Genomic DNA, 22,332 nt, shown 5'->3' on the forward strand with positions numbered 1-22,332 from the left:
CCGTTATTTAACTGCCTTTAGTCAGTAAAAAACAAAAGCTGTGGATTTGCCATAAATATACGATATAAACACTAAACCGTTCTTCTCATCGTTATGAAATCTACTGTAGGGGTTTTTAGTCTGGGGGTTTTGGGGGGGTCTACTCTCCTACATTTTCGATATCTCTACCGTTCTAGTGAAAACCGCCAAAAAACGCGGTTATTTCCGCCTGTGGGCGGAGCCGATTCAATTTGCTGAGTTTCAGATTTTTCCCTTTACTTACTCATTAAGACCTACCATCCTGCCAAATTTCAAGTTTCTACGACATCGGGAAGTGCCTCAACATTCTGATGAGTGAGTGAGTGAGTGAGTGAGTGAGTGAATGAGTAAAAAAAATGCGATTTTTCCGCCTCTATATCTCCGGAACTACTTGTTATTAAGAGCTCAAATTTTCCAGGTATGTTTATATACCTTACCTAAATATGTGCCCTAAATTTCAAAAGTTTATCTTTAGAGGAAACCGATCTATGAAGGTGAGAAAAACCTGCCGAATCGGTTCGTGTAAAGATACACAGGCGTGCTTGCTGGAACTTGGCCTGGCGCACTGCCGTGCGCTCAGATTAGCATTAGCTATTAGTGGATAATGTGATATAAATATAGACGACAATAGCCGCGCGGACAGAGGTAGGTACAAGGGGGATAGAAAGAATCCAAATTTGAAAATCCATGTCTATATGTGAGTATATTGTTATCTCGTTGCTTATTTCATCGACGTAAGTGTTGGTTTCAAAGAGTTTGAGTACAAACAATTAAACTATGGAAGGGGCTCGTGTAAACATTTCATTTAAAAATAAACAATATACCTATTAATGCTCTTGTCGCGAATAAGTGTGGCAGACACTGATATTGCTAATGAGAAAATGAGAAATGAGGCGATACGAATAATGCATGTGTACAATGCCAGCATTATGAGCATTGCCATGGATTATGTTGGGTGGTAGTGGTTTGATCAGCGTAAAATACCTAGCCCACAAGAAATCAAAACAGTCACGATCAAGGCAGACATACAAATGGGGAAATGGCATCTCCACTAACTTTGAGATTTTTCTTGGTGAATTTGAGATTGGAATGTAAGTCCTTTTATACGGCTACAATCTAACCGGATAATATATTTATTATGAGGGAACATTGTCTTTAGTTTTCTAGTGAATTTTAGGGCTGGATGTAAAAATGGCACATCCACTAATGCGCTGTGAGAAAAATGAAAATTTCGAACTTTCCCAATCCAAGGTAGCATGCAAGAAGTAGACAATAAACCGTCATCGTTTCAAATTTATCGTCATCTAGCAGACATTTCCCCGAGAGGTTAGTCACCCAAGATATTATACAGGACGCAGAGAGAAAAATGACGACGAAGTAATCAGACATAATTAAATTCACATCCGACTCTTTACATTGTAGAGTGTCAATGACGCGATTTTTTCTGATTACTCTTGTAAGTACATACATCATTGCTTGATACATTTGATATTTCATCTGAGGTCTCCACAATTCACAAGGAGATCGAATTACTCTTGTTGATGTAGGAATATTATGATATATTGTACTCTCGTATTACTGTATCATGCATAAGTATTGTATCTTGTATCTACAAGTTTATTTTTTTATGAATGTATCGTATCTACATGTCGTTCGTACATGAATTAATCTCCCATCAAATATGCATTTAAATTTGCAACATATACCTATCACATGATTTTTTTTTCTTTTTTCTCAACTAAAATAACGTTACTTTCAGGTCATAAGCACTACTTACTCTTGAACATAAATATTTCGGTATAGACCTGTAAATCAGGACAATGAAAATTTAAGAAAACCGTGCTCATCAGAAAACTCATTTATTTATTTTATTTTAAATACGAAAAAATAAGTAAAATTAAATAATACTAGAGGTACAGAGGACAATTAGGCTGAATCCTTCACTTTTCAAACACTATTAACTATTCAAACACAAACGTATGCCAGAGTAAAACAATTAATATACTGGCATAAGAAATACGTGTTACGTGTATTAAAAAGAATTGCAAATGCTCAAAACATGAGTATTCAAAAAGTGTACCGCTGGTACTAAATAGTTTAAAAAAAGATTAAAACTACACCTAAGCGATTTCAATTGTTATTAATTTTCTAACATAAACTCAAACACATATGATATCTACTTGTGTATTTTGCATACATTCATGTAGATATTGAGGTTCAGGGTTTATGCCAAATTGAAACCGTCTGCTTGTTGGTAGGTACTTCCATTATATCAGTGAACTTACAATCGATATCCGATAATGGTCTGTTAATTTTAGTCTAAGATTAATGAAGGTATAGCTAATTTTGGTTACCGTTAATTTTAGTTGAGGTTGGCAATGAAGTATTTTCTTTAATTTCAGATCTTTCTTTGGGGTACATAAAGGTTGATGATAATGGTAAGTACCTACCAACCAACAAAATTATTATCCTAAAGAAAATTAAATATATTACACGGGTAGATAATGATATATTATATCGACTTTTTACACCAATAAAATCAATCATGGATCAACAGATACCAATGATTTTATTAATCTAAAACACAAGGGACAAGAAAAAGAAAATTAGATTTTAAAAATGTCAATTTCTGTGCTCCTAAACCTTAGAGTAAAGTAAACAAAATTAAGTAGATATGTGAAGATGCATTAAATATTTACAAGTTTGTTCTGTTCAATGATATTGCTAATTAATATTAAGTTGGTAAATAGTCTACCTAAATTGTCAAAACGAGTTAAAAATCAATGAAAAAATAAATAAAATAAAAAATCACAAGTGCGTTTCGGGCTTAGGTATTTAATCTTTATAAAAGTAGCCATTTTTACTTCACTTCAATCCAAATTATTTTCAATCAATCTCAATCTCCAACCGTAGATAGGCACATAACCAAATTTGCTTATTCAACAGACTTTCCAACACGTATAAGATACCATGCTGATGGTACTTATATCTATTTGAAGTAGATCATTTAAAAGCTGACATTAGTAGGTATAAACCAAAAATCTTACAAGCCAAAATTTAGGGACTAAAGTAAAGCTAGATACATTTTCATCAAGAATACAATACTTAAATAAATTATTTTTATTATTAAAAAAAATAAATAACAAAATAGGTATCATTATGAACATTGCAATACAGTCCAATGTGACATCACTTAGCTAAAATTCAAGATAACATTTTACATGCATTTAAGCTCATTGTATTCATCACCATAAAAATCTTCAATATTTTTCAAACTAAATAAGTATCTATGACATTTACAAAATCAATTAATGTCAAGTCAAATGATGTTCATAAGCTACGCAATCCTGTGAAGCACATTGGACGCACTGAACTGTTCTCACGTTTAAATCTGAATAACTTACTTACTTTGTTACCTAAACCCTAAGTTAATCAGTTGAAAATTGCACTACGTAAACTTCGAGACCGTTCAAACAAGGACGGATCGGTATAAATTGGTTCGCTGGGATCTTCAAAGGCTCGTCCACTCGTCATGGAAACTATACCAGGCAAAGGAGGCTTCTCCGATTGGGTTGCACCAACTAAACAGCTGGATCTCCTGGGAAAAAAGACAGAAGAAAAGAATGTTAACCACAACATATTTTGCAAATAGCAAATTAGAGAGACAAATATTAGAGATATAAGAGAGATCATCTTGAATCTTGAAATCCCATGGTCTGATGGATCATTCAACAGATTTGCATGTCTTGAAAAAATTTCGTCGAGCTTTTGTAGACCGCTTTTATAATGTGAAAATCCTCCGAGGTTAAAGGATCTAAAGGTGCGTTTTTGGTTACACTACATAGGCCGCGCATCTTGCTGCATTTCTTCCTTTCCATGAATCATTCACAGGATTTCATGCGTATCATAAAGCGTTTCTGAAAGTTCTCATCTTTTCACTTCCCTCAGAGCATACGTTCGTAGAGGCTAATATTTTAATAACATTTTTTCTAATATTTTTTGCCAATAATTTTTCTAACTTACCGAGTTCCGCCGAACCTATCACTTGTGCTGGGAGCAAGGAATGTGAAGATACTGTGTCCAGTGGAAGAGGCTGAAGAACTTGAGAGCGGGGAATGTGAGTCTGCGATGGAATTTTTACTCCGGATGATCCAGTATCTCCTGGAAATTCAGAATGAACATTCATGACGAAGTGTTCTAAAATTTGGTGAAAATAGAAGTTTCACAAATGAGTACAAATTTTAGGGCAGTAATGAATAGTTTTGTTAGGGCAGTAGTGAATAGTTTTGTTACTGTGGAAATTTACTTCCCTCTTCTTTGACCGCTATTTGCTCTAAAGGAATAGGCACCTATGTTTTTGCGTTTAAATATACTCGTATTCTTTGCTTTACATTACAAAAAGGATCCAATTTTTTTATGAAACTAAGTAATGGCAAGAAAGAAGAAATATTCTCATCACCTAGCTACTTACTTGAAGTAAAATCCAGCAAATGCAGTAACTACAATGAGGAACGTTAGAAGTATGAAGAGCGTAGTTAACAGACTGTAGTATTCTCGGTTCGACATGCATATACTGTCTGGAATTGCTGGCTGCATTGTTTGGAGCTGTGGCATTTCATATCTTGATTCGAATACCTAACAATGTAATTGTAAAATATAATCAATTAAAATTAATGAACTTGGAAATGAGAAACTTGCTGAATGTTTACACTTGGTTTTTAATTATTCATTCTAATGATGGGCTCTAATCTGTCTAGGTCTATCGAGTCGTTTAGTTAGAAAAACATAGAAAGTAAATATCTGAAACGTCTGTGAATCTAGCATGGTATATTTTTACACAGTAGAAAGAAACACAATTGACCTAATGGTGGTAGCTTATGTCTACAAAAACAATAATGGCCGAGATTAAAACCTAATACCTACGGTTAAATAGTAAATGCTTTCAATAGGTAAAAGATATTCAAATGTCGACCACACTTACTTCAATCATTTCACGCACTTGTTCCTCATCATCAGTCCCGTTCTTCGTTTTGCCCTCAGAATTCACCACAACACCCTCGGAGTCACCAACACTAGCGATCTCTCTCCTCTTTCTTCCAAGAGAGGGCTCATTTCGACCCGAGTGTCCTGTACAGTAGGCCTGGAAAAAAAAAAGAAAGAAAATATAGAGTGTATTAGATTTCTGCCTCTCCGCGACTGGAGACAGACATTTCCATTTTTCAATCAATGAAGCGTTGGTCTAATGTTTACGACAGATTTAATCATCGACAACAAACATCTACGCAAAGTAAAGACAGTTTGACAACACCTTGTGGTAGGAGTGCTGCAACTCATAATAATATTATTTATTAGTTGTTGATCTGGAAAATTGTCATTCGAACATTCCAAGACTCAATCTTCAATCTGTGACTAACGCGATAGCGTCACATCGTAAACTCGTAGCTAGCTAAACTTTACTGGGGCTTTACGATCTAATTTTCAATACTTACTGGAGGTAATTTGTTATAAGTCAGTACCATTTGTCATTCTCAATCAATTTTTAATGCTACGTTCATTCTGCGAATAAGGTGCATCCGCAAGTTGCATTATGGGTTATGGGCTATAGACCGATCCCATTGGCAGAGTTTTATGGGTGTAGGTTGTAAGGCGAGCGGTTATCGTATGGTGCTACGAGAACAAAGTACTTACCGGCTGACAACCATCGCGGCAAGTTCTCACTGTTGCTTCAAACACCAAGAAGTTTGATTCGGGAATTTTGAATGCATTGAATCGTGCCTCCAACCCATCTCCTTCTCTTGATCTGTCCAGGGCAGGAAAAACGAAATTGTCCACTGGGCATCTGAAAGAAAAGATTGTCACAGTCAAAGCAGAGAAAGAACGTTGAGGTGAACACTGGTTAACTGGTAAATGATTGAACGTACTTTCTATGATCCAATAACTGTGCATTCAACATTCAAAATCCATTTTTAATGCAAACCACCAATGGACGCCCAAATTTGTCAGCTAGTTAAATCTGATGAGAAGGAAATGGCATGACAAACAACAGTCCAACTTTCAAACTCACCCATATCGATCGATCAGCTGCACAGACCGTCCCGAATAAGGATCTCGTGCTATGACATTCGTGGCAAATATATCCGTCACGTAATTGTAACCATCTTGAGAATCCAGTTTGAAAGTAAGGGGATCTCCAACAGCAATGGTATTGGTAGGTCTTCCTTGGAACAGAATCTGAAGTCGAACTCTTGAACTGAGCGAGTTTTCTGCAGGCAAATATTCGATTGGTATGGGACTTCCAGAACTGCGAAAAGATTCAAAAGGTGTATTACAATAGGGTAAAGGTATAATAAAATAAATAAAATTATAAAATAATTTAAGGGTTTAGGGCTGTGTTCACCAAATCCTTAATCCTAGAAGACTAGGTGTAACTCAATATTAGATTTTAAGAAGCATTTATAAATATTCAACTTGCTATTGAATTTTACATGATCCCCTATTATATTTATGGTGAAGTTATGACTTACTTGGCTGTCATATAGCTGGATGTAACGACAGCTTCACCCGGACCTCGAAAAAGACATGTAAGATTGTATCTCTTATCTCTGCTGGTTTGGACGTAGTCACTGAATTGAACAACCACAATATTGGTCATTGTATCGCCGTACTGAAAAGGGAAAATATCATTAGCAAGGTGATGTTGTAGCGAAATCACAAGTCAATCCTCGTCCTCCTCATCTCCCTCAAGTTGCAGGAACGTTGCAACTGCTTTTGGTTGAACCTCGAACTGAACTTTGAAATCACGAAAGGTGATGTTTGACAATTATCGGTACTTAATATTGCATTGTCACCAATGATCGTCATGAGAAATTTAACAAGAAAAAAATACCAAATCCGTTACTTACTCTTTGGGTTCCACAATCTGGGTATCCTTGAGCTCCGCTGATCCGCAACACATTGGCTGTACCACCGTTTCCTCTATAGAAACAGCGATCGTAGTAACCATACGTGTAGATCCGTCCCAAGAAGCCTTCAGGAGTTCTCAGAGTGAACTCCATGCCATCTTCACTGCAGACTTGATTGACTGAAATGGCAAATTATAGCAAACCTTGAGGATAAACTTATTTGGAAAACATCCAACACAACCTACCCTTGGATGTTCACCAACCAAAGTGTACAGCCCAATGAGGCTTTCAATCATTATTACCTACATAAGGGAGCTTACCATCCAAGCACTCTTGGCCCGATCGTCCTGAAGCTGACTTTTCGTAAAAATCGAAATCCCCAGTTGGTTCAAAGTAACTGGGATTGTTCATGTCCAAATCTCTTGCATCTCTGTCACTGAGTTCACAATTCTCCCTTTGTCCGCCATAAGGTACAGCTCGGTAATTGAAGGAACGGCAGATGAAATCTCTGGACTCCGCACATTCTCTTTCGCAAGCCGCCAAGGATGCGGCGGTGGTCGATTTCTTTATGAACTGCCTTCGCATTCGCATACGAACGCCAATCTGCAAACATATAAATGAAAATTTAGACACTGAAGAGGAACCCATCATAGTCATACTATAATATTTATCTAATGTTTAGGTATACATTATTGCTGATAGGTAAATGTTTGAAATCCGTTCTTAATAACTTTGGTTGAGGCAAGACAAATATTAATTGCATTTTTTACGAGCTACCTACTACAATATCTACTAGCGTCACAAAAATTATGGTGAATCCCGATTTTAATGGCAATACGGGCGAGATGTATATGGGTATTTTCCTTAAAGATGGAGACACTGATCCGAGACCTTACTGTGTAATACGGGCGTGAATCAGTGGAAAAATAACAGAGCAATTGATGGTATGATTCCATCAAAACATTTGAATCAAATGAATTGTTTACTTCTTTAGCGATTCACGACTGAGCTTTGCGTTGGCCTCAACAAGGAAAAGTTTGTCACCACCTGAAAAAAATGCATGCACAATGGAGGAGTTGCAAATGGGTAAAAATTATAAATAAATGGTCGATTCCTATGTAAAAAGTTGGGAAAAATCCAAAACCGAGGTCAAAACTCCGAAAAAACAACTGTAAAAGGTCGAAAATTCAATTTTTATAATGAAAAAGTTCAAAAATTTGTGACGTCAGACTTTTTTCAATACAACGGCACCTATGAGGTTAACTAAAAATCTATGTTCGCCTGTAAATAGCTTAGATATGCAATGTGCAAAACATGTAGGTACAATCCCTGCACGATGCAATGGAGGAGTTGCAAATGGGTAAAAAATATTAATAAATGGTCAATTCCTACGTAAAAAGAAGTGAAAAATCCTAATCTGAGGTCGAAACTCCGAAAAAGTAACGTTAAAAAGTCGAAAATTCAATTTTTAATTGCCGTTATAATGGAAAAGTTTAAAGAGTTGTGACGTCAGATTTCACGTCAAACTGCGCAGAAACGCTTGCGCACAAACGAAGCGGGAATAATGAATTATGACGTCATTGCCTACAGGAGCGTATGCCGTGACGTCAAACTTCACGATTTACCGGTATTTTTTAAATCGATTTATCTCGGTATCTGGAAGTCGTTTCCGTTAGTCCTTATTTTTCCTGCTCTATGACTTTGAAACATCACCCAAGTAAGCGCAACTGATCTATTTTCCAATCTTTGGTGATATAGGGGGCAGGTCAATAGCTGGACTTCCTACTGATCCCGTATAAGTCAGCCATTAAAGAAACAATCATAGAGTGACAAACTTCACACAAATCTGCGAAGAAGTGACAAACTTCACACAAATCTGCGAAGAAGTGACAAACCAAGAGGCTGAGTGCATTCAGAAATAGCCGGCACATAAGAAGTCCCTGTTGGTCTAAATCTAAAAACATCCTGGTAGTACCTAGATACTTGTGTAGTTAGTAACCTAACCAAGTTATTTCCCCAATTACAAGTACTATGTGGAAATTTATAGGATCTGCAATCCTGATCCTGACGGAGTTAATACCCTGGTAACTTTGAGTTCTACTCTGTCTACCTGACCTCTGATGGGCTTATTTTCATAATACCTTAAATACCGAACTTTCCCTAACATTTTACATGATAAAAAATCCTCCAGAAAAGAGAGAAGTTTAATTTTGCTGAAAAAATTCAAACTACTTTTCAAGTAAGAGATTTGTATGAATGCCTGTAAATTAAGTATGTATGCAATGTGCTACACACAAAACATCACATGTTAGGTAGGTACCTACCTACTTGCAATAGGAAAAACCATCATAAAAACCTTCGAAAATAATGTTTTCAAATGAATATTTTTTTTTTGTTACTTCTCAGGTTGTAAACAGGCCTTACAACACCCCCATTGGACTTTATTCCGAACAAAACATTGTTGACAGTATCAACCTATAGTTTGGAGGGTAGCGGGTCTACCTTGTAAGCGCTAGGTCGCGGGTTTGATTCCCGATTTCCGCCAGGAGCGGATTTTGTTCTAAACAGACAAGCTTCGTTCTCGGAACGGCAGGCTTTCTCCTGTCCTGTCTTCCTTCTCTCTTTACTTTCGGGACGATACTCAAATATGACCACATTTCCTTTACCCCAGCAGTATGCTACCCCCCTGGTCATGGTGCCTGTGCTGATGTCCATGTCAATGTTGGTGCTCGTATCGGTGCTGGTTTCAATGCTGATATCAATGTCGAGGCTTGTGCCGATGTTGATGTGAATGCTGCTGAGCTCAGGCGTCGAGTGCTGATCGTGGGGGATAGCATGACACGTGACCTCGGTTCCATACTACAAAGTCTTCTCCCTGACTTCTCTGTTTCTTGCCGGACTTCTCCTGGGGCAACCTTTGAGCATACTGTGGAGGATCTTGAGAGATTAACGTTTGATTTCTTTCTGTGATATTTAGTCAACTGTGTTATTTAAGCTTTTTTTTTAAATGATAATGGTTCTAATCATTTAACTAACTTTTGAGTCACTTTTGTATTTTGGACATCAATACACATTGTATTATATCACAATTTGCTCGTCCACATAGTAAATAGAAGCCTTTTTTTGCCTAACTGAAATGAAATTTCTTCACAATTCTTGCACTTATTTATGCTTCTCTTCTTCATTTCGCAGGTATTCGACAATTCTACATCTACATTGAGCGTGAGGACTGGAAGTTCGACACCCTGTGCGACCTGTACGGCACGCTGAGTATCACTCAGGCCGTCATCTTCTGCAACACGAGACGCAAGGTCGACTGGCTCACCGAGAGTATGCTCAAGAAGGAGTTCACTGTGTCCGCCATGGTAAGTCCCGGAGACTAGAATTCGCTAACACAAGTTTGAAATAGTCTCCTTTCCCGTCTTATTGTTCAAGTTCAAACATTCCTTGTTTTACCTTCTATTATCCTTATTTGTTCTTTTTCTTCCTTTTTCGCAAACAGCCATAGCCTGAAGGTGATCATTGGTTGGGTGGAAGAGCTGAGTAAAGTCTTTCAAGAAACGGCCTTTTTGGTCTGCGAAAACCTTTTTTTAGAGTTTGATCATTAAATATAAATGTCATTGTTGTACTGGTTAACTATTGGGATTTTAGATTAGAAAATCCCTGTCTGTTCAAAGCTGGCTTGATGGCTGCACTTCTGTACTTGTGGTGCTTACATTGTAGAATATGAATAATGGCAATCCTTTTACAGTAAGAGATAAATTAATCCAAAACAATGCAAATGATTGACTTTCCATCCCTTCAAATTAAATTGTAGTGTGCCCGAAGGCAAGTGATGTGTTCCAAACCACTTGAATATTAATTATCATTTTTCTATTTCCTATGTTCCTCCCCCTAGCACGGAGACATGGACCAGAACGCTCGTGACGTGATCATGAGACAATTCAGATCCGGCTCGAGTCGAGTTCTGATCACTACGGACCTGTTGGCCCGCGGTATTGACGTGCAGCAGGTGTCCCTGGTCATCAACTATGATCTGCCCTCCAACAGGGAGAACTACATTCACAGGTAAAAAACTATGAATACTGGGTAACTTTGTGAAGGTCCATTTTAACTATTGGGTTCAGTTGTCCAGAGTTCAAGAAATACTGGTCTGTGTAAATCAAATGGGTGACGTCAAAGAAAACCCTTGGCACTGTGTTAACTCTCAGTGGTAAGATTGGCCATAAGTGGTGAGATCTGTGGACTTCGGATCCGGAGGTTGGCGCCTTTCTGGTCCCTTACCACTTTGGTTTTCATGATATCTCATTTCTAACACGTGTTCCCCTTTTGCTCTCTCTCTCTCCGCCCCCTAGGATTGGAAGAGGTGGTCGATTCGGTAGGAAGGGCGTGGCTATTAACTTCGTCACTGCCGAGGATAAACGAACTCTGAAGGACACGGAACAGTTCTACAACACCCGCATTGAGGAGATGCCAATGAACGTGGCCGACCTCATCTAAGTAGTGCGCACGAGCAGACCTCAGTCTTGCGACAGCTGTCGAGGGAGCAACACCTCCCCTGGATAAATATAATCTTTTTAAACAAAACATTTGAAATAATAAATAATTATTAATTTTATTTTTTTCATCGTCTATCTATTAAAAAAAAAGGAAAATATTTTTTTCCACCCCCAGGCATTTTGATATCTTGAACTTATTTATGAAATAAAAAGGAAAGGTAATTTGTACGTACGACGAAGTTGAATTTGTACGGGTTTTTTCTTTACCTTTTTCCATTATTAAATAATATCTCATTTCCATTTGCTGAAGCTATCGCCTCTGGTTTTTGTATGAGAAATATAGTTGTTGATTTTGTTTTTCTCTTTAACATACTTTGGTGACAAGTGTAAACACTAATATCTTTTCTACGAGATTTTCTAGTTTTGTAGAAGGGAGAAGATTTTCTCTTTTTTCATTTTTGATAATCAGCCCCCGCCTCCTCTTTCATTGAGAGAGGGTGTATATTTATTTGTCTGTGTAGGATCGGTGAAGTAGAACTTGCGAAACTCTCCGAGCTTTTTTCGTTTTTTCCTCTTTTCTAATCTTCCTTTTCTTGTTTGTCTCATTTGTGAAAGCCTTCCGTTTAGTTTTTCTCATAGGACTATCTCATAATTTAACAGAGACATTATTAGAACTAATATCTTTAAATACATTTTGTGTTGTGTTTTTCATTTGAGGTAAAATAGTAATAAACAATTAGTTTTAAACAAATTTTGTGATAATAATCTACTAGAAGTTAAACACCCCAGCGTGCTAAAACTCAAATAGTAAAAAGGCTTGACTAGTTCTTCTTAACGAAAAGGAAAAGACTAATCTTCTTCTTCTTCTGCCTTGCCTACTTGGATAATGTTGTAAATACTTGGAGCTATAAGAGGTAATCTACTAATAATGGTAGGAAAAAAAGGGAAAAGTGATCTTACTCATAAGGTTTTCGTAGTAATCGTAATCTGGATCATACACAATCCGATGGCCATCTCTTTGGTTGAATCTGCTGAGGCGACAAATCCTAAACCGCTCACTATAAACAGCCGATCTGCATTGGAAGCTAGCCTGCCGAAGACATTCATCCAAACATTCGCTCAGCGATCTGCCTGTGATCTCCGAATGGAATTCGCCACCCAGTTTGCTGTTTCGATATCTTTGGAAAGCGGTGTCTGGCCTTCTGCCATCAGCAAAAAGGTGGGACGTCACTGAGTTCTCGGGGAAATCATTGCCTTTAGCTGGAAATTGAAAATGAATCCGTTGAGTTCACTAATTCAGTGATTAAAAAGTAATAGAAAATAGAAATATCGGACCTACTTAAATATAAATCAGTTCCTTTGAACCTTTAGAATTATAGAAAATAATTTTGATAATCAATAAAAGTAATGAATATTCGATTTTACCGATTTTGTGGTCAGAGAGGATTAGTTTACAAAATATTGACCTACTTACGTATACATATATTTATTTTTACATAGTTTGTATTTTGATGGATTTATTATTATAATGCGTAATCACTTTATTAAGGTACATAATATTACATATGGGAAATAACTTTCAACATATGAATATCTAAATTTCTCTCATTCATTCAGGACTTTCCTAACGATGGACGTGGTAGATAAAATGACTGACATCTGTGCTTTCTTGATGATAGCTGAAGGATTTTTGATGTTCAACTTCTCTATATTGATTTTAAGAATGGCAGACCGCCACGGGCCCCGCGCTTTGAGGACTTACACTAGATATTATGGGTTTTTTCTAAAAAAAAAAAAAAAACCCCCCCCGGCATGGCCGAACTTGAGGCATGGCCAAACTTGTGGAAAAGGCATGGCCGAACTTGTATTTGTCAAACTAAAAACATAAACGAAACTCAAATATTAGGCGAGTGAGGAAAAGTTTTCTCTCCCGCAGTCTCTGCAGCTGCACTCTGTGTATTTATGGTGATTTTAGCGATCAAAAATTGATCATATCTCAGGGACGGTTTAGCTTTTCGCAAAATCCTTTCTTATTGCACACCTAGACCATAAAAGGAATATTCCTACCAAATTTCAGCTTTCTAGGTGTTGTGGTTCTAGAGATAGAGCGATCAGTGTGTGAACTATGAAATGTGAACTGTGAATGGATCTCGTTCTTATAATATAAGATTATGAGTGAGGAGTTCTGGAACATCAGAACTAAGGAGTATTCATCTGATTTTTTACTTTTTACTGTCCAAAAATGGTAAAATAACTTGGTTTTGACAGTAGGTGTTGCAGTTTATCATAAAGATTACAGCATCCTTAACATTTAAATTTCTAATATGGACAAAATCCAAATTCGTAACTCTTTGACAAGAATACTAATGAAGGTCTCGACCACTGAATGGCCTTTCTGGAAGCATGAGTCTTTTTTTAAACGACCTAATCTGTATCGTACAAACACGATTAAATCATAAGCTGGACATGGGAAATAAGATTAAAGTTTTAGCTACACTACAAATATTATTTAAATGAGTACAAAAACTTACTTCTCGGCACCTAAACATTGCGCTTGGCACTCCAACAATGATAAATTTGCGTAAATGTCAACTTCAAACGGACCTCCAAGTCGTTTGTTTTCTTCTTTCACAAATATTACAGGGCCGTCACATCTTCTTTCCGCTGCAAAGAAATTTAAACAGTGATGAAATATTGCACTTGTCAGATAATCGCTACGAGAGTATTTCCTGTACAAGTTAAACGCCAAGAACAAAACAAATGCTACGCTTGAGGAGACTGGTCTAACACCAATACTTGTATCTTATGGTTACTAATTTTTGGGCGTCCGACAGAACGGCCATCTTCGTTGGATTATAAATCATCAGATTATGTTGGTGCATACTTGTTCTTTGAGAATATAATCGTCTCCGATCTTATCTACAAAGAAATCGCAATCGAGAATTCTAATCGCATTTTAATTTCCATGCTAAGGCAATTGATTCAGCTTACAATTCAAACAGGTATTCTCCAAGTAATCTGCGTTGGGATCGTCCTCTAACATTTCAGGGTGAGATCTACGGGTGAATCGAGACAGAGAGCAAGTTTTGGCCACTGAATCGTACGAAGCAGAGCGACAGACGAACGTGAATTCATTGAGACATCTGGAAAAGAGAAGAGGCTAGTGTAAGGTTCTAGAAGTTGGAAACTTTAATCAGTTCATTAAGAAAAAAAAAAGCTATGAGTAGGTACTTAATTATACCTACTATGAGTTGTGAGTAGGTCTTGAGAAATTACCAAAGTACGAGTATCTAGCTATTTGTGTACTTGGGGATTTCATTATGAGCTCCGTGACAGCAAAACTGAGAGTTTTGAAAATTTCTACCATCAGAGCTAGATTTTAAAATGTCTGCCTAAAGTTCCTTACTTGTCTTCACAGTCCGTCCTGTTGGAAGCCATGATTTCCTTGACATCAGCTGCAGGCAATTTGAGTTTCTTCCTGGCATGCCTTTCAAACACGTAATGTCTATTTGGGCATTCTCGTTCTATCCTTGTAGCTAAAATAAGGGAAAAAACAAAAGTAAAAAAATGCGCTAGACAAAATTGGGCTCAGAGAAATCAGTCCATCTGCCTTTGCAACAGATATTTCAATTTTATTTTTTCACAGGAAGAACGACATCTGTTAAATTTAATAAAGATTCGGATTAGAAACTAGTTATTTGTTTTAGTGATAACAGGTAGAAATATCTAAATAATCCAATTTTATAACATTATTTTGTTAGAGACAAATGCCACAATTTTATAACATTTGTCTCTCTCTCCAAAAAGCCCACTCTGAGACTTAGGTGTAGGGGCAACCAAAAGATGGGTTAAGTTTATACAAATCTACAAATACACAAAGACTCAAACTTACATGAAAGGCAAACTTCATTGTAATGCACACTGTTGGGCACGAGAACCAGGTTTCCAATTCCTTCGGGATGAGCCGTTTCCCGCGTCAAATAACACGTTGACTCCTCATACTCCACCGCTCCGCTAAATGATGCTATTCGACTTCCGGGTTGAAAGTCAAACGACGTACAAGTTCGAACCAAATTGATCGTGGCAGTACGATCTCGGAGGCATAATTCTTGGCATTTCTCTAGCACCCGGAATGGAGGTGCTGTGTCACGGACCTGATGAAAGAACGGAACGACATGGAAACATTCGATAGTGGAGATGTCATTTTACCAATCTTTAGTGGAGATGTTACTTTAACAAAGATCGATGGCAGTTTTGGGATTGTTGATAGAAAGTAAGAACCCAAAGTGTCTTTCAATTTGAGACTGAAGACCCGGAAGTTGATAACATCTAGCATTAGTGGAGATGTTACTTTAACAAAGATCGATAGCAGTTTTGGGATTGTTGATAGAAAGTAAGAACCCAAAGTGTCTTTCAATTTGAGACTGAAGACCCGGAAGTTGATAACATCTAGCATTTATCTCCTTTTCCTTTTCAATTTCCATCCATTGAAAAATAAATAAATCTTTTAAGGGAAAAAAGATCACCAATTAGAGTCTACGAAAAAGGGCTGAAATTAAGAAAAGAGTTGCTTCCTTACCATTTCATCGTCGAATCCTTGAAGTTGCAATGGAATTTGCCACCCCGGTCAAAAATTAAAAATGTTCAAATTAAATATCAAGTTTTTTTTTCCGAAAAACGGCCTGCGGCGCATTCCCCCTCAAATTCCTTGACGTTCTGCATATTGCATATTTTATTCAAATGAAGGGGTAATCTTACTGATTTTCAACCACCTCCGCCCGACAATTTTCTTGGAAAACTCATAGAATAGTCATGGAATTTAATTCCGGGAAAAGCGTTTTACATTGATTTGATAAACCCTGTTAAGGAAATGTCCTCTTTTTTTCTTCTTCATTGCGCATTTGGAGGTCTCGTAGATGTCGGTTTTTCTGAGTGAATTTACGGTTCACTAAGCCACTAGGCCTACTAATCATAATAATGACTCGTGCTAATATTTACGTGACTTGTGTGTGTTTTACAGGGAGCGAGACCTAAGGGTGATCAGACCATTCATTAACGTACGAGAGAAAGCATTACGTCAGTTTGCTGAGAGTAAGAAACTTCCTGTGATACCAGAGAATTGTCCTGCCTGCTTTGAAGCGCCCAAGGTAAACATCGCTACCTTCATTTATTTACTAGTAGGTTGCCCGTGCTTTGATCAAGATAGGTTTTTTTTCTAAAGAGTTTTGAGTTGTAACTGCTAAGGTCTTATAGTCGCGAAATCGAAGAGAGAAGGAAGACAGGATAGGAGAACGCGTTCAAGCTAAGAGTGAAAAATAATAATGAAAACTCAAAGGGATAATTTGTATAAAAAAAATTCAAATAATTTATTTCTTGTTACAGTCCACTTGGACAATCAACAAACTCTTCCACTATCCTGTGACGTCACAAGTTTTACAAATTAAGAGCTGGTCAAATCAAACTAAAGGATAAATAAAAGGTCTGTTTTTCATTCCTACACCGCATCGATGCGGCGTTCACTCTGCGTCAGGAGTGGGGGTAAAATGTGGAAATTCAACAAACATGACGACATCTAGTGGAGAAAACGTAACTCTTCCACTATCCTGTGACGTCACAAGTTTTACAAATTAAGAGCTGGTCAAATCAAACTAAACGGTAAATAAAGTTCACCTTAGCAGTTATTAGTCCCCCATAACAGTGACTTCAAACCTCTATAAAAAGGAGAAAAAGGGGTAAAGCTCAAAGGACTTGATGAGGATAAGAGAAGAGTTTAGCCGATTGTATAATTTGTTATCTTAACGTCTAACAGAGATAATTTACAAAACACATTTCGCGTACATTTAATACTCAGGACGGATTCCAGTTACATGAGAGTCTCAAGTTCATTAAAGACCTTGGCAGTTATTAGTCCCCCATAACAGTGACGTCAAACCTCTATAAAAAGGAGTAAAAGGTGTAAAGCTCAAAGGACTTGATGAGGATAAGAGAAGAGTTTAGCCGGTTGCATATTTTGTTATCTTAACGTCTAACAGAGATAATTTACAAAACACATTTCGCGTACATTTAATACTCAGGACGGATTCCAGTTACATGAGAGGGAAAACACATTGGTGTGAATAGCACACGCAATGGGTTAATAATGAGATTTGATTATTTCACTATAGGTACAAGACTACACATTAATACAATATGTATAAAAGAGATTTTATGCAACCAAAATATTAGCGTCCCGTTAACTGAACTCTTTAACGTTATTTAAATGGGTGAGTAGAAGAACCAGGAATGTTAAGAATCGATTTTTCAGGAGAGCAATTATAGTGCAAAAATATTACATTGATCTAATGGGAAAATCGTGTCGTGTGTAGTGGAAACACTCTCATTTAACTTACATTGCCTACTAGGCCATTTTGTGTAGTTGGCAAAAAAAAATCTTGTCTTGTATAGTGGGAACACCCTCGTTTAATTTACATTGCCTACAGGCCATTCGGAAAAAAATCGGATGAAACTCGTGACAAGTGAGAACGGGCCTTTATTTGAGTACTTTTAAATTTACTCAGAAATCCCTTCTTTCCCGTTTCCTTCTCTCTCTCTCCCAACCTCCCCTCTTTTTCTCTCTCTCTCAACCTCCCCTCTTTCTCTCTCTCTCTCCCAACCTCCCCTCTTTTTCTCTCTCTCTCAACCTCCCCTCTTTCTCTCTCTATCTCTCTCCCAACCTCCCCTCTTTTTCTCTCTCTCCATACCTCCCCTCTTTTTCTCTCTCCTCTCCCTTCCCCTCTAGCAAGGCCTCTAATATTATGACGGCCCTTCCCTCCTCAAACTTTGTTGTTGATTGTTATGGTTAACTTTTTCTTCCCTCCCTCTCCCTCCTAACTTTTAAGCAACTTGTGTACTTAATTCGATTAGCATAGCATCATTGTGTATAACGAATGTAATAAAGATATTGCTCTCCCTCCCTTCCTCCAATCCCTTCTCTTTTCTCTCTCTTCATTTCCCTTCGCTCCCTATCTTTCCTTACCTTTCTCTCTCCCTCCTTTCCATTTTTCCTTGTCCTTCCATCGCCCTCTCCCTTAATTTTTAGCCCGTCCTTCCTTTATTATTGCGATAGTAAAAAAAAAGATATAGTGGACGGGCTATTGTATTCGCTTCGGTGTCGTCTGTCTGTCACTCTGTCCCCATAGAAGGACTTATCCAAACCTAGTCGACCTATATATCAAATTAAAGGTCTTTCTACCAGGAACACGAAAATGGTGGTGCAAATTTTGTCCAGAGAACCATAAAGCAAAAAAAAAAAAAAAAACTGGCTTTTGGGGGATTTTTTTTTTCACATTTTCTTATACAAATGAGCTCTGATCTTGAAATTTGTCGCGACGACCTATGAACTCAAAGCGAGAAAGTTTTAGATAACACTTCAGTCGATAATTTAAGACCGGTTTTAGCGTCACCTATGTTAAGCTGCGCCGAGCAAGGCCAATAAATGGATGGGTGACTTAAACATTATATTGGGATTAAAGGGAGAACGGGCTCAAGTCTTGATTTTAAATCATTACATAAAAGTAAAAACAAATCAAGAATAATAATAAACTGAATATTAAACAAATTAGGTAGGTAGGTACTTATTTTCTCTAATCACGATCGAATAAACTACGGGCTAAAAAATTCCCGGAGGGACGGGCCCAGCTTGTTTTCCTTGAAGATGTTAGGAGGGAAAAATTAACAACGCATGCAAATAAAGAAGTTAAAAAAAGTAAAGAAAAAATTATAAAAATGCTGATTTGGTTTGTAAATAGAAAAGAACATGGAAAGAAAACTCTTTGCTGTTATTATTATTCGTAGTAAGAATTACTAGATATTATTATTATCATTAATAATACTAGATTATTCATCTGCAAAACGCTATCAAAGAGTTTGCATAGCTCTCTCCCCATCCCTTTCCTCCTCCCCTCTCTCTTTCTCCCCCTCCCTCCCTCTCTCTCTCTCTCTCCCTCTCTTAAGAAAACAAGTGTATCCTCTCTTTCGATCGTAATTTCAAGTCAATTTATTTTATGTATCTATCCGTTTTATTATCACTTTTATTTTTAATTCTTCAGATGAGATAAATTCTTTCATGCTTTTAAAGCTACTTCCTACACGTAGATCATGGTAGACTAGCTCCGGGTTCGATTCCCTGAAAGAAAAAGAATTTCCTGGCCGTAGTGAAAGAAAAAGAAAAAGAATTTCCTGGCCGTAAGAAAATTCCGACTTTCGTTAGGTAATTACCTATGTTGTATTTTTTAAACTAATAAATTGAAAAATTTAATTTCAGATAGAAAGTTGGAAGTAAACTACCTACTTTGAATTTTCATTTATAAAATTTCGCCACTTGATAAAGGCAATTTGCCTACTACTCGAAAAGTAATAAAAACCTACTCTAATAATAATAATAAAAACATACTTGAACACACTTCTCTTTTGAATCTATAAAATACACCTCCTTTCTCATTTCTCACTTTGTGTCATGAACTGATTCACCTCTGAGGTTCATCTTTAGTTTTCTGGTTTTGGTTTCAACTCATCTACTTTTGGAGACGGCAAAATACTCTTCTTGGACTTCTTCCAACAGGTAAGTCGACAAAGTTTATTAGTTTTAATTTAAAACTTTGAGACCTCCGTTGGTAGGTACCTAACTGTCGAATATTAGGGCCAAATCTTTTGAGACACCTGCATTTAATAGACGTGAATTGAACATCAAATTTGCAGACCTTTTATTTCATTTTCAGATTTTATACTAACCCCCCCCCCCCCCTTCTTCTTCTTCTGCCTTGCCACATTTTTTGTTGATATTATATTCCTTGTTTCTTTTTTTAATAAAAATAAAAACAAAAAACATTGATAAAAAAAAGAAGAGAAAGAGTAATTTTTTTCACATTTTTGTACAACTATAAGAAACGTAATTAGAATTACATTTGTTTTTGTCTCCCTTGAAAGTTATTTTGCTCTCTTTGAGTTGAATTTTTTTGTTCCTTTTTGCATCAAGTCTTCTAACATAGTTTTTCTGTTTTGCATTTCTATCTTCTTCATTTCTTTCCTCCTGTCGACTTAAATATAATTTCTGATAATAATTTTGACGTTTTGTGAAGTCCATTCCTCTTACCTTGACCACTAGAAGAGTTTTCTGACACAGGCAATACCGATATTCTTCTCGTATCTTAACCTCTCCCATGATGAACTTCCAATACAATCCATCTTCCCTGCACACGATCTTTGTTTTCTACTCTCCCAAGACCTCTGATTTGTACGATAAGCACAGCGAATACTTGTATCTTAGTAATTGTTTAGTAGGCCTCTGGAACGGGTATTTCAGTAAACATCGATGTCGAAGGAAAAAGGGCAACACCTTCACCATACTCTTTAATGTTCCTTGTTATTGGCGAATGAACTTAAATAGGAAATATTTCCCCTTAAATTAAAAACCTCTAATTGTAATCATCATATGAGCAGCTCTGTGAAGTTAGCAAGATTGTCTGGTATCTCAATTGGAATTGATTGGACGAAATTTCGTTCGTAAATATCTCCGATCATTTTTACTTCCTCTTCTTCAAGCGGAATAAGTTTGCTGGGGCATGGTTTTGCATTGTGTATTCCTCATCACTTACTCCTTCCCTCCCAAATGTCTCCTCTCCCCCATCTCCTTACATAGCTCCCCCTTCCCGGAACGTCTTATTTCAAAGAGAAAACAAATTTCCATTATTTTTCTTTTTATTGAAAGTTATTATTTTTTATTATTATTTTTGTCAATAATTAAATTAAACAAGAAAATCTTAAATAAAAATTGCAAAATTTGTAAGAAAAAAAATCGACAGCACGTGTTTTGAATCGAAGTTTTCTTCTTTTTTGTACCTCTCCCATCTGCAAATGTCCTTTTGTCTTTGTAACAGACACGGAATTAATTTTAACTACTGAGGATCTAATTATAAAAGTTTCGCCCATTTTATGAGAGTAGTTGTAAGTTTTGTAGCCTAGCTGTCATCACACCATAGCATGGACGGCGGAGGTCTAGGTTCGATTCCTGGCGGGGCCGACGTATTTTCGACATTTTGCTTTGCTGGACATTACTCGAGACAGTCAGAAGCTACCCCTCTTATCTCCTGAGTTTTATAGTTTTTTACTTCGATTAATTAGTAAGGAGAAAGTATTTTTCTTTTCATGTGATATCATCGGGAGCATGAAAACGAATCAGGGATAGAGGAAACGCAAAAGTGAAGCCGGGGCAAAGTTGGTGCCCGAGTCATTCTCTGCCACTTAACCCCTGGGTCATGAGAGCCCTCTGTTCAGGATCTGACTCATGAGATTGGGGGTGGGCGCTCCAAACATACCCCGAGATAGGACGCTTCAAGTGTAAAGTCACTATTTTGCTGATGGGATCATAAAAACGAAACTTTACATTCTTTTACGTTGACAATAACGAGAAACGACTCGAAGCAGTCATGACCAGAAAAAAACTTTTTTTTTTTTTCTCCGAAAAACAAAAGGAAACTAGAATTCCTCCTTATAGTAGGGAAGGGACCCTCTCTCAATTTGTCTGTCCCAAATTTCATCCCTCTCACATTTTCTCCCAACTATATCCCTTCGCCTATCATATTCTCTCCTGAATCCTCTCCCAAATTTCACCCCCCTTGTATTCTCTCCCCAAACTCATCCCCCTGACTGTCCCAACTAGATCCCTCTCCCAAATTTCTTTCACATCATTCTCTCTCAACTGCCCTTATCCAACTCTTCTCCCGTACACACTACTTTTTATTCCAGGGTTCCTTCCAAACCTCCCAATCCCCCTCCATCCCGAAATTCCCCGAACCCTCCATCCCTCTCTTCGGGTGAGTTCGTGGATTCCAGGGTGTTAACGGTAATAACGACAGAACGGAAAGCTCCCCGTCCAA

General features: G+C 37.3%; 1 protein-coding gene across 1 annotated transcript; it reads right to left on the reverse strand.

Moving 5' to 3' along the window:
• Positions 1 to 3,238: 3,238 nt before the first annotated feature.
• LOC103517195 lies at positions 3,239 to 20,618 on the reverse strand. Its single transcript, XM_026829383.1, has 17 exons — positions 20,550 to 20,618; positions 15,312 to 15,573; positions 14,826 to 14,955; positions 14,411 to 14,562; positions 13,967 to 14,083; positions 12,380 to 12,679; positions 10,130 to 10,299; positions 9,603 to 9,737; positions 7,241 to 7,523; positions 6,921 to 7,099; positions 6,543 to 6,682; positions 6,083 to 6,319; positions 5,707 to 5,857; positions 5,000 to 5,158; positions 4,490 to 4,653; positions 4,042 to 4,179; positions 3,239 to 3,616 (listed from the first exon to the last, which is right to left on the reverse strand). The coding sequence occupies exons 1-17, from the start codon at positions 20,616 to 20,618 to the stop codon at positions 3,451 to 3,453; spliced, it is 2,952 nt and encodes a 983-aa protein (XP_026685184.1). The 3' UTR covers positions 3,239 to 3,450.
• Between the last annotated feature and the right edge of the window lie 1,714 nt (positions 20,619 to 22,332).

Source organism: Diaphorina citri, unplaced genomic scaffold, assembly GCF_000475195.1.
Source record: "Diaphorina citri unplaced genomic scaffold, Diaci psyllid genome assembly version 1.1 scaffold1776, whole genome shotgun sequence".
In the NCBI taxonomy this organism is placed as follows: Eukaryota; Metazoa; Arthropoda; class Insecta; order Hemiptera; family Psyllidae; genus Diaphorina; species Diaphorina citri.